This window comes from Ursus americanus, chromosome 25 (assembly GCF_024610735.1).
Source record: "Ursus americanus isolate L20-20 chromosome 25, mUrsAme1.1.p, whole genome shotgun sequence".
NCBI lineage: Eukaryota > Metazoa > Chordata > Mammalia > Carnivora > Ursidae > Ursus > Ursus americanus.
Genome location: NC_142151.1, coordinates 5,116,873 through 5,128,955, shown reverse-complemented (window position 1 = coordinate 5,128,955; position 12,083 = coordinate 5,116,873). Strand labels below are relative to the sequence as shown.

General features: G+C 50.3%; 1 protein-coding gene across 7 annotated transcripts in view; it reads left to right on the top strand.

The window, feature by feature from the left end:
* Positions 1-11,950, top strand: part of FOXM1 (forkhead box M1) — a 98,823-nt gene extending 86,873 nt beyond the window's left edge. The window contains exons 1-9 of one of the 7 annotated variants that reach the window (XM_045781262.2): positions 113-288; positions 2,076-2,648; positions 3,203-3,348; positions 4,700-4,891; positions 5,977-6,105; positions 6,780-6,824; positions 7,459-7,528; positions 7,714-7,889; positions 10,094-11,950. In XM_045781262.2, the coding sequence (XP_045637218.1) occupies positions 2,123-2,648; positions 3,203-3,348; positions 4,700-4,891; positions 5,977-6,105; positions 6,780-6,824; positions 7,459-7,528; positions 7,714-7,889; positions 10,094-11,125 (2,316 nt within the window). In that variant the 5' untranslated portion in view covers positions 113-288; positions 2,076-2,122 and the 3' untranslated portion in view covers positions 11,126-11,950. Of the gene's footprint in view, positions 1-111; positions 289-2,075; positions 2,649-3,202; positions 3,349-4,699; positions 4,892-5,976; positions 6,106-6,779; positions 6,825-7,455; positions 7,529-7,713; positions 7,890-10,093 lie in introns of those variants that run through there. The other 6 variants (XM_045781260.2, XM_045781263.2, XM_087855540.1 and 3 more) reach the window with 6 other exon arrangements.
* The last annotated feature ends 133 nt before the right edge of the window (positions 11,951-12,083 follow it).

Here is a 12,083-nt window from a genome sequence, read left to right as displayed (position 1 = left end):
GCCGATTGGCGACGCTCCGTCACGTGACCGCAACGCTCCGCCGGCGCCAATTTCAAACAGCGGAACAAACTGAAAGCTCCGGTGCCCGACCCCACCCCCGGCCCCCCGGCCCGGGACCCCTCCCCTCCCGGGATCCCCCGGGATTCCCCACCCCTCCCGCACCGCCGGGGACCCGGCCGGCCTGGCGCGAGTCCCTATCCGGGCCCCCGGCTCGGCCCCCAGGTTGGAGGAGCCCGGAGCCCGCCCTTGGAGCCACAGCCCAGCAGCGGCGGCTGCTGCAGTCGGGAGGTGAGAGGGGGGCGGAGGAATGGAGTCCGAGCCCCGGCCCGGGCAGAGGCTGGGAGCCCGGGCTCGGGCGCTGAGGTCAGGGGGTCTAGCAGCAGGGCTCGGGACCGGAGTGGAGGTTTGGGGCCACACGGGAACGACGGCTGAGAGAGGGTGCAGACTTTTTCTGCATCCAACCTCCTGGCCTTGTCCTTGCTTCTTTCTCGAACCACCTCTTGGCCTTCCCTGGAAGTGTGACCTCTGCGCCCTGCCCACAACCTCGGGAGGGCTGCTGGGATGGCCTACTTTTCTAGGCAGACTGTGGATGGCTTGAAGATTGAGCTTATTCTGCATTAAGTCAAAGACAAACCTGCCCACACCCTCCCCTCCTCCCAAGCGCTCTCACCACTGAGCAGCACTGCCTCCACTTCACCCTTTTCCAGGGCTTTCTCCTGGTACCTGAGAACCTGCAAGGTTTCCCTGGTTAGGATGGGCAGTGGTGACAGAGGAGTCACTCTGGAAGTCCCCTAGCTTAGATTAAACTGTTGGCAATGATAGGAAGAGACTGGTCAGAGAGTTGAAAGCAAAATTAAGCCTTAGACCAGGAAGATATCTTTTGGGGATGGGGAAGGAATGATAGTATTTACTGATTGGTGGAGGGAGGGAGGCCCGAAGAGCTAGGAGGTAGAAATAAAACTGAGATTTGAAAGTAGAGGAAACCAAGTTATAAAGGAAAGGGAGGAGGCAGAGTGGAGAGAGCCTATGAACTCTAAGCAGATGGCAAATGTCATTGGACCATGACAGTCATTTTTAAGGAGACAGTGGATGTCCTAACACAGCCTATTCTCTGTCAAAGTACCTTTAAATAGGATTACATGATTTTACATGATGGCAGAGTATCCCGTGTATCTATTAAAATCAACAAACACAGTTTTTTTTTTTAAAGATAAAACTATTTTCCTTAACATGACAAAACCACCATAGCCTATTGATGACAGCACACTCTATTGGTCAGGAGATAGGGATTATAGCCTTGGTTCTGGAAGAGACGTCAAGGAATCGATTAACATGCTTAGAAAGTTAAAATATGAATAAGCACACGCAAGTATTAAAATGTCACTATAGAAATATTTTGCAAATTGTGAAATAAAAGTGTACTCTTTCTTTTATCAGTACAAGGGTAATAGCCTGTGAGATGAATAGCACCATGGGCCTTGAATAGAGCAGTTTCCATTTTCTTTCGGGTCTTGTGAAGTAGGAGATGACGACGAGGGAGTAATAGTGCTATCTGCCCTTCTCCTCTGATCCTGTGGGCACTGATCCTTTTATTTACAGACTAAGATGATGTAAAAATATACAGGCATTATCAATCCTAACATGGATCATGGGATCAGAGTCTTGTCCGGACTCCTCAAATTGCCAAATGCCCTCCTATTCCAGCATTCCCGTCCCTAGAGTCACTGCAAGGGATCTGTATTATAATAAGCAATGATAGAAATTTCCACATTTTTGTAACTGTCCCATTCATTTGTGTAGCCAAACATTCTTAGGCTTCTGGAAGACCTTTGGTCATGTTGACCTACGTTCAACCCAGTCCCGCTTTCCCCTTTTGAAATGCTTCAGTTTTAGCTTTCTTCTGTCATAGAACTCATCTCCTTATTGTCTGAAGTCTTTACAGAGGCCCAGGGATCATTAACCTGGGCCCATGGGCTCATGCTTTTGGTCATGGAAAGGGGAACGCCTCTTTCTAGCGGTTCCTCCTTCTCAGCCTAACAAATCTCTGATATCCTGCTGTTCCTTGCACTTTCCAGGGCCCGTGCTTGTGATTCTCAATGGAGAGTGAAAGCACAGATTCATAATGAAAACCAGCCCCCGTCGGCCACTGATTCTCAAAAGACGGAGGCTGCCCCTTCCTGTTCAAAATGCCCCAGGTGAAACATCAGGAGAGGAACCTAAGAGGCCCCCTGCCCAACAAGAGCCTGGTCAAGCACAGGCCCCCAAGGAGGCGGCAGAGTCCAACTCTTGCAAGTTTCCAGCTGGGATCAAGATCATTAACCACCCCACCATGCCCAACACCCAAGTGGTGGCCGTCCCTAACAATGCCAATATCCAGAGCATCATCACAGCATTGACCGCCAAAGGAAAAGAGAGTGGCAGCAGTGGGCCCAACAAATTCATCCTCATCAGCTGTGGGGGAGCCCCCACTCACCCTCCAGGACCCCAGCCTCAAGCCCAAACCAGCAATGATCCCAAGAGGACAGAAGTGGTCACCGAGACCCTGGGACCAAAGCCTGCAGCTAGGGATGTGAATCTTCCTAGACCACCTGGAGCCCTTCCCGGGCAGAGATGGGAGAGCTGTGGTATGTGGTCTGCAAGGCAAAGGGGTGAGGAGCCCAGCCTTTCCTCTCTGGTAGCAAGGACTGCAGTCCATCACGTTGATACTTAACAGACAGGCACCTAGCCTGAACCAGGGGAAAGTCTTGTCTTTCTTCATCCCAAATCCTTGACCCAGATCCTTTGGGTGCCTTTGAAAGTGCCCAAATTATAATTTAACATTTCTCTTACTTTCTTTGTATTAGGAAAGGATTTGTTTATTTTTTCTAGTTATCTTCCCCCTTGACCATACAGGGAAATGGGAATCTTTCTCCATGTTAATAAAGGAGAAAACTGAAGCACGAGGCGGAAAAGTGACTTTGTTTGCGCAATAACTCTTTGGTAAGGTTGCCTTGACTGATCTCTCAGGCTTAGCGTGGCTCCTGAATCTCTCCTGAAATCCATAATGGGGCAGAGCACCTGAGGGCCACAACAGATTGAGCATGTGTTCCCTGTCCCTACGGGTAGAGGTCTTGGAGAGATGCTCCCCAACCACCGATTTTGATGGGCCTGCCAGGCCCTGGCTCAGGCAGCTAAGTGGCATCTTGGATTGTTTCCCCTCTAGCTGGCGGTGAGGCAGCAGGCTGCACTCTCGACAACAGCTTGACCAACATCCAGTGGCTCGGAAAGATGAGTTCTGATGGACTGGGCTCCAGCAGCATCAAGCAAGAGATGGAGGAAAAGGAGAATCGTCACCTGGAGCAGGGTCAGGTAAAGGTGACTTCTCACTAGGGAAGTCAGGGCCGGTGCAGGGAGCTTCTAAGAAGGGAAATGGAACAAGTGGCCTGTGGAGCAGAGTTTCCAAGTTCTGGCATTAGCACTTCGCTAGTGCGATTCTGCATAGCGTTTGAGCTACCTTTCTGCCGGGAATCTTTTTTGCCCCATCCGTGAAATTCCCTCGAGGGCAGATGCTCCTGGCTCGTTCTGTATTCCATGAGCACTCTGCCCTTAGCAGATGCTTAGTAGGTATCAGGAAATGATGAAGAGATCTTAGTTGGGAAAGCCACTTGAGCCTTAAAGAGGCAGCCCAACAGTATGAAAGGAATAGAGCATTTTTAATAAGATAGTTCTATTAGAAGATATGTTAATAGCAAATAAAGAGAGTTAGGTGTGAATGTTAAATACTTCCCTGGTAATCAAACTCGATTTGACCCAACTATGTGGCCTGGGGTTGTTTTTCACTGTGGCCATATTGTTGCATACACTCTTAATAAGTCATTTCAGCAGGCTTTAAAAGTGAAAATTTACATGGATGTGTGCAAAAGTAAAACTTAAAACTTGTGCACTTTCTAAAGTTAGAGCTCAGTTTTTACATTTTTTATTTATTTTTTTAAAAGATGTATTTATTTATTCCAGAGAGAGAGAGTGAGAGAGTGTGTGAGTGGGGGAGCGGGAGACAGAGAAAGAGAATCTCAAGCTGACTCCGAGCTGAGTGCAGAGCCCAACCCGGGGCTTGATCCCACAACCCTGAGATCATGACCTGAGCTGAAACCAAGAGTCAGATGCTCAACTGACTGAGCCATCCAGGTGCCCCAGAGCTCAGTTTTTTCAAATGTGACTAATCAGCTCTGTGCCTAAGACTTAGCCAGATGTATGCTTTGCAGACATTTGTCTGTCCCATACTCTTGAGAGTATCTGTCTCATACAAACCCTGAAAAGTGGTGGGTTTATTCACATCACATCAGTAGAAAGTGGACAAAGATGTTGGGTCTCTTGACTCTGAAAAACGAGTATGGTTTTAGTGTAAACCAATGCTTTAAGAATCCTAATGTACACCCAAACTTTCCTGAGAGGTTTCCACGAGCAACGTATTCGACAAAATGAACAATGACAGAGAAGTGTCTCCACATTGTCTAGGGACTGGACTAGATCATTGCTGTGCTTCCTAATCCTAAAATTTTATTCTCTGGAATAGTCGTCTCAGATGAGTTGGTTTCTAGCACAATTCGGCAGGTTAAGAGGTTTCTCTAGGGGATGTTCTTTGAGGGGGCCCAGGGGAGGTCTTATGAACTCTTCCACGTCATTTCTTTTTCTCCTTGCCTTTGGCTTCTCATACCCTCAGGTCGATGAGCTCCCGGGAGCATCAGCATCCTGGCAGGACTCTGTGTCTGAGCGGCCACCATATTCTTACATGGCCATGATACAGTTCGCCATCAATAGCACCGAGAGGAAGCGCATGACCTTGAAAGACATCTATACTTGGATCGAGGACCACTTCCCCTATTTCAAGCACATTGCCAAGCCAGGCTGGAAGGTACATGACAACCCGTAGCGATGAACGCCAAGGGCACTCTGGCCCGGCAGTTTGTCCATACAGATGTGCAGCCATTTGCATCTGGTGCTCTGAGGAACAGTTAAATGGAAAGAAAGCTAGAACCGTAAACAATTGTATCTCAGATGTGACTTGATCCTGCCAAATCCAGGCAAGATGGTCAACGGGAGCTCTGCAACCACTTCATCGGTCCCTCCCTGGGCTCCCTAAGGGTAGAGGTCTTGGAGAGACTGTCCTGGGTAGCACTGAGCCTCCTTTCGTGCTATATTGAATGGCAGCTGGAGTGACTGAGTAGCTTTATGAAAAGATCTTAATGAAAAAAACATGCTGACCCAAGAGTCACCTCCTCTAATGTCACATGTCCTCTCCAGAAGGCAGGGGCTTTCTCTTCATTGTACTCGTGGGAACCCTGAGGTCCCTTGGAGTCGCCGTTGCTCACATTACACTGACAGAGCCACGGCGTTGGTCTTCTAACAGATACGCAGCTCCAAGCAAGGGGTTTTCTGTTTTGTTTCCTCCATAACAGAACTCTTTTTTTTTTTTTTTTAAAGATTTTTATTTATTTGTGAGAGAGAGGGGGGAGTGGCAGGCAGAGGGACAGGGAGAAGCAGGCTCCCTGCTGAGCAAGGAGCCTGATGCAGGACTTGATCCCAGGGCCCTGGGATCATGACCTGAGCTGAAGGCAGATGCTTAACCGACTGAGCCACCCAGGCGCCCTCACAATAGAACTCTTCACACTCTTACTTCAACGAAATTTCCTACTTTCTTAGTTTCTTCACTCCCCTGTCTTGCTATGATTGGTCCACAGTGTCAGTCCTCTTTCCTAGCCGCTGACAGCCATCCAGGTCTTTTCCTTACCACCAGCCATTGGACTGATGGCTTCGTGGCCCAGCTTGCCAGCTCCTTGGTGTGGAGCTGCAGGGAGAGACTTGCCAATAGGCAAGACCGTGAGGACCCTGCTGGCTACAGTGGGGGAGGCCTGAGACTGATGTCTCCTCGGGGAACGTCAAAGCGGATGACTCAGAAGATAAAGAAGCTGATAAGTAGTTGTCTTTCTCTCCTTGCAGAATTCCATCCGCCACAACCTTTCTCTCCATGACATGTTTGTTCGGGAGACATCTGCCAATGGCAAGGTCTCCTTCTGGACTATCCACCCCAGTGCCAATCGCTACTTGACGTTGGACCAAGTGTTCAAGGTGAGTATCCTGGTTCCATCCAAATAGGGCCAGAATTGGTCATCATAATGTCCAACTCAAAAGGAAACAAGTCCTTCTTGTGATGATCTTACCTGGCCAGGGCAGAGTTAGAAGCCAGCCAGCCCAGAGACAGCTTGCATAAAACTAGCTGAATTAATACGGTTGACACACAACAAATGACACACTTCTGGGCTAGACCAGGCCCTGGGAGGGCTGCTCTGATCTAAATAGACGACTTGCCCAGGCAGTGTTTCCCTAACTGCTTTGTGGATAAGGATCGCCTGGGATGCTTGTTAAAATACAGCTTCTCAGGCCCCGCTCATGGGTCTTCTGACACAGTGGGTCTGGGATGGGCCCAGGAATATGCATTTTAAACAAGCCTCTCAGGTGATTCTTACAGAGAAAGTCTAGAAGCCCTTGCTTTGAAGGAGCCCTTCTTCAGCCTGGAGTCCAGAAACTGAGCCACCAGAACATCTTTTCAGAAGTGATTGTTTGGGGATTTCAGAGTGCCCATAAGGCGGCTGCTAGCTGTAACTGTTCCCCTGGGAGGGAAAGTTGTCCCCCGTGGCCCTCAGCATCCAACAGGACTAGCTGTTTCTCCCGACCCGGTCAGACTGACCACGTTGGTGGTAACTTCATCTCATTTCTCTCCCACAATGCCTGACCGCCACCAGCCACTGGACCCAGGGTCTCCACAATCGCCTGAGCACTTGGAATCAGTAAGATTCTTTTCCTCCCAGCTCGGGGCTTGGCCTTGTTCTCCTTTCACTGTGCAGCATGGCTTTAGTGGACAGGGGAAGGGAGCCAGTGTGGCAGTGTGACCGCCAGCCCTAAACGCAGGGCACCCCGAGTTCCCAGCAGTAAGGAAATGAACGGCCACCACCTCATCCCCCCCCAGCTCCTGCCCACTTCTCCTCCCCCGCGACGGGCACGATGGAGGTGCACAGAGCAGAGCAGGGTGTGGCAGGAGGACGTGCCACGGGCTTCGTGCAAGACAGCAACCTCAAGTGCATGGCGTAGGCCTGGCAGGAGGCAGTTTTCCCTCTCCCTTTCCTACCTGGCTTTCCTCTGCTGCTTGTAGAACTCCGTGCTTTAGCAACCCCTGGGGGTGGTGAGGACACATGGATGAGGTGGGAGGACTGTCCTGCCATCGTATGTCTGCGTGCCATCCACCTGTTCCCACCAACCAGGCTCTGGAGACAGTGCTCACCTGCGTCCACCCCAGACCAGCCTTTTCTTTCTGGGCTGCCAGTTAGCTCAGTGCACGGTACCGGAGCAGCTGGCGGGTTCTCCTGCCTTCTCCCCCTGCCTCATTAACCCAGGTTTCTTTCTCTCCCTCTCTGCCACAAGCAGCAGCAGAAACGACCCAATCCTGAGCTCCGCCGGAACGTGACCATCAAAACTGAACTCCCACTGGGCGCACGTTAGTATGGGACAGTGGGCGTCAGGCTAGTCCTTGCTCTGGGGGCGTATTTTAGACAACCAGGCTGCGGGAGTCTGTGCCCAGCTCGAAGGGCGCTGAGCCCAGAGAAGGAGAGTGGAGCTCCTGGGATTGAGAAGGGGTGTATCCCTGGACCCCTGCTCCTGATCTCTCCCGTGTCCTCCTAGGGCGGAAGATGAAGCCACTGCTACCACGGGTCAGCTCATACCTGGTACCCATCCAGTTCCCAGTGAACCAGTCACTGGTGTTGCAGCCCTCGGTAAAGGTGCCACTGCCCCTGGCAGCCTCACTCATGAGCTCAGAGCTTGCCCGCCACAGCAAGCGAGTCCGTATCGCCCCCAAGGTGAGTGGCTTCCATTTTCCTCTGAGGAGACGCTCCAGTCAATTAAAGTGTTGGACCTATAGTTGGCAAGCACTCGCTAAGTGTTCCTTGAGAAGCTTGTCAATCTAGTTGGGTAGACGAGGCACTTTCCTTTGTATGACAAAGGAAAATTCAAGAGCATTGTAAGAGCTAAAAAGGAACTTGGATTATGGTGTAAGTGGTGTCAGAAGCCCATGGATTCCTGATGAGTTTGTAAGAATTACATTTGGGTAAGCAAACAGGTGTGGCAACAGCATTCTAATGGGCGATGCCATGGAGGCAGGAGATACCAGTTTATACCTAGCAGCAGTAGAATGATTGGGTCAGTCTAGCTCGGGTTCCCAGCCTCCGTACCGTTGACATTCAGGGCTGGCTAATTCTTTGCTGGGGGTGGAAAGGGACGGACGGTCCTACGCACTGAGGGATCTTTAGCAGCGTCCCTTATCTCCCCACTAGATGCCAAGAGCATCCTCCAGGGTGACAATTAGAATGTGTCCCGACATTGCCAAATGTCCCCTAGGGGGTGGGAGGGTGGGGATAGCGCCCTGGTTGAGCGTCAGCGGCCTAGCCTGAGGAGAAGGTGAGGAGGGTTAAGTTAAGACCATTTCGTGATGGGCTACCAAGTCTGGACTTAACTCTGTAGAGGATTTGTGAGCGAGAGCCGACTGATAACAAAGCAGAGAAAAGGGCCCCCTTGCCTCCTTCATAGAGATGGAAATAGCGTAGGCTCTGGAGTTTAGAAAGACTTGGGTTTGCTTTACTTTTTTTTTAATTGAAAAAAAATTTTTTAAATATACATGAAATTGTACATACCACCATATGTAATTTTACCTAAATGTATCCATGTGACTGTCGCACATATACTGTTTTTGCTCTAATGCATCTCCCCCCCTTCTGCCTTCCCTCCCCCACCTTCACTCACATCCCCTGCTGCCCGTGATGCCCTGTGCTGACAATGTAGTGTGCTTGCTTTTATCACGTATCCCTGCTCTTCACGCACTAGACATACACGCCCAGCCATAACCATTTTACATACGTACATACAACACCCAGAACATTCAAAATGGGATCACACTACACTCTCCTGCCACAGGCAAGTTCTTCCAAGTCACTCGGCATGGGCTCGAATTCATTATTTCTTAATGGTCACGTAATATTCCACCCTGTGGCTAGGCCATAAATTTTCCAGCCATTCCACTTTTATGGGTACATTTTGTTTCTGGGTTTTTTGCCCTACAAACAACACGGCAATAAATATCTTTGCAGGTACCTTTCTTACAAGTGCTTTTATTTCTGTAGGCTAGAAAACCAGATGTGAGATTGCCCAGTGGAAAGGTGTTTTCTATTTTATTAAAACTTGCTAGATATTGGTTTCCAAAAAACTATACAATAATTTACATTTCTACCAGCAATATGTGACAAGACCTACATCTTTGCCAGCAATTGGTATTAATAGTCTTTTAAATATTTGCCCATCTGCTATGTGTACATGATATCTCCTTGTTTCATTTTATCTTTCTTTGCTTATCAGTAAGTGTGAGTACCTTCTCCTTACGTTGGGTCACTTGGAATGGTTTACCATAGTTATGTAGGGGCATGGCCCATCTTTCTATGGGGTTTTGATAATAATATGTGAAAGTTCTTTGTTATTAAAATATTAACCTCTGTCTTTGGTGCTGAAGATATTTTTTACTTCTATTGTTTGTCTTTTTGTTTATGGAATCTCTTGCCACAGTAAGATTTTAAGTTTTTATATAGTCAACTATGTCTCTCTTCTCTTTTACAGCTTCTGGGTTTCCAGTCTTGCTTAAGAAGGTCGCCCCCCACCCTCAGATTGTACATGTAGTCTCCTAGATTCTCTTTCAGGATTCGTATGGTTTTAATTTTTCTGTTGAAGTCTTTGTATATGGTATGAAACAGGCATCCAATTTTATGGTCTCTCAGCTGGGTACTGATTGTACCAGCACCATATTAAAACAGCGTTCTGCCTTTTACTCCCAGAATTGAACTACCACCTTCCTCATATATTCTCATATTTCATAGTTCGTAAGACTTTAAAAAGACCAAAAAGGATCAGTACCAGCATGTGGCTTATTTTAGTCATAATCTTGTGTCCCGCCTGGTGACTGGGGTGAATGTCAAGGCCTGGCGAGCCCCCTCTCACCGCACCCCTGCTTTCCTTTCAGGTGCTGCTAGCCGAGGAGGGGGTGGCCCCTCTGCCTGCCACGGGGCCCATGCAAGAGGACAAACTCCTGCTTGGAGAAGGGCTGTCTCCTCTGCTTCCAGTTCAGTCCATCAAGGAGGAAGAACCCCAGCCTGGGGAGGAAATGCCGCCCTTGGGGAGACCCATCAAAGTAGAGAGCCCGCCCTTGGAGGAGTGGCCCTCGCCATGCCCGTCTGTCAAAGAGGAATCGTCTCACTCCTGGGAGGGTTCATCCCACTCTCCCACTCCAAGGCCCAAGAAGTCCTACGGTGGGCTCAAGTCCCCAGCCCGGTGTGTCTCGGAAATGCTCGTGATTAAACGAAGGGAGGGGAGGGAGATGAGCCGGTCTCGAAGGAAACAGCACCTCCTGCCTCCTTGTCTGGATGAGCCCGAGCTGCTCTTCTCCGAAGGCCCTGGGACTTCCCAGCGAGCCACAGAGCTCCCTTTGCCCGCAGAGTCCTCTGAGCCTGCCTCCCAGCTTGGCTACTCCCAGGAGGAGGGAGGACCTTTTAAGACACCCATTAAGGAGACGCTGCCCATCTCCTCCACCCCAAGCAAATCTGTCCTCCCTGTGACCCCTGAATCCTGGAGGCTCACACCCCCAGCCAAAGTAGGGGGGCTGGATTTCAGCCCAGTGCAACCCCCCCAGGCTGCCTTTGGCCCCTTGCCTGATTCCCTGGGGCTGACGGATTTTAGTACCACCCCGCTGAAAAGTATCCCCCTCTTTGACTCACCCCGAGAGCTCCTCAATTCGGAGCCCTTTGACCTCACCTCTGACCCCGACCCCTTCAGCACCTCTTCCCCCTCAGATATGGAAGTCCCCAAGCCAGACTCCCCTGGGCCAGAGGTGGCCAGCCTTTCAGCCAACCGTTCTCTGACAGAAGGCCTGGTTCTGGACACGATGAATGACAGCCTCAGCAAGATCCTGCTGGACATCAGCTTTCCTGGCCTAGAGGAGGACCCTCTAGGCCCTGACAGCATCAACTGGGCTCAGTTCATCCCTGAGCTGCGGTAGAGGCCCGACCTTACCCTTGCTGCCCAAGCCCTCCACAGTTCCAGGAGCTCGTCTGGCTGGGCCATCCCAGCATCATCTAGAGTGAGGACAGAGGCAGGGACCGTCCACTCCTCTAGCTCCACTTCGCCTGGTCACGCCACGGCCACTACTGAGCCCTCTGCAAGCAGCGAGAGCCTGGTGACCGGTCACTGTGCCACCAATGCTCCCCAAGAGAATTTGGTTCCTCACTCTCCCTGCTAGGAGCTGAAGGGTGGGAACAGCAAAAACAAGGGTGAAGAGATTAGGAGCTGCCCAGCCTGTTTACACCTGTGCCCAGCAGTCTCCCAACTTCCCTGCTCCTTGCAGGCTGGCCCTTGTAAATAGTGTATATTCTCCAAATTATCCTCTAATTATAAATGTAAGCTTATTTCCTTAGATCATTATCTAGAGACTGCCAGAAGGTGGGTAGGATGACAAGGGGTTTCAGTTTGCTTCTGTTCCTTGCTTTTAATTCCTAGAGAAGGGAGGACCTGCAGTGCACGGTTTCTTCCAGACCCAGGACACCTGCCTCAAGGGCTCTTTACTGTAGGCACCCAGACGAGCAGATCTGCTTCCTAGGGTCCCTCTTACTGCCCCTCCCTCCCACCTTCCCATGTTTCCAAGTCAGTGTTCCTGCAAGAAGAAATCCCAAGAAAAAAGTCTCTCGTAATGGGTCAAGAGTTGAATTGGGGGTGGGAAAATGGATGCATCTGAAGCGAAGAGTGTGGGTACCCAGATGTGCTCCCATGAGACGTTTCTCTGATAACGTCCCTAATCATGCCAGAGAGACTAGCCATTGCCAAGAACTTGGCCCAAGGCTTGAGAAGACTGAAAGGGCCCTGCCCTGCCTAGCTTCCTTAGCTCGCACCTCAGCTTTGCAAAGAGCCACCTAGGCCCTAGCTGACCGCATGCATGTGCGCCAGCTCAAGAACACTACCAT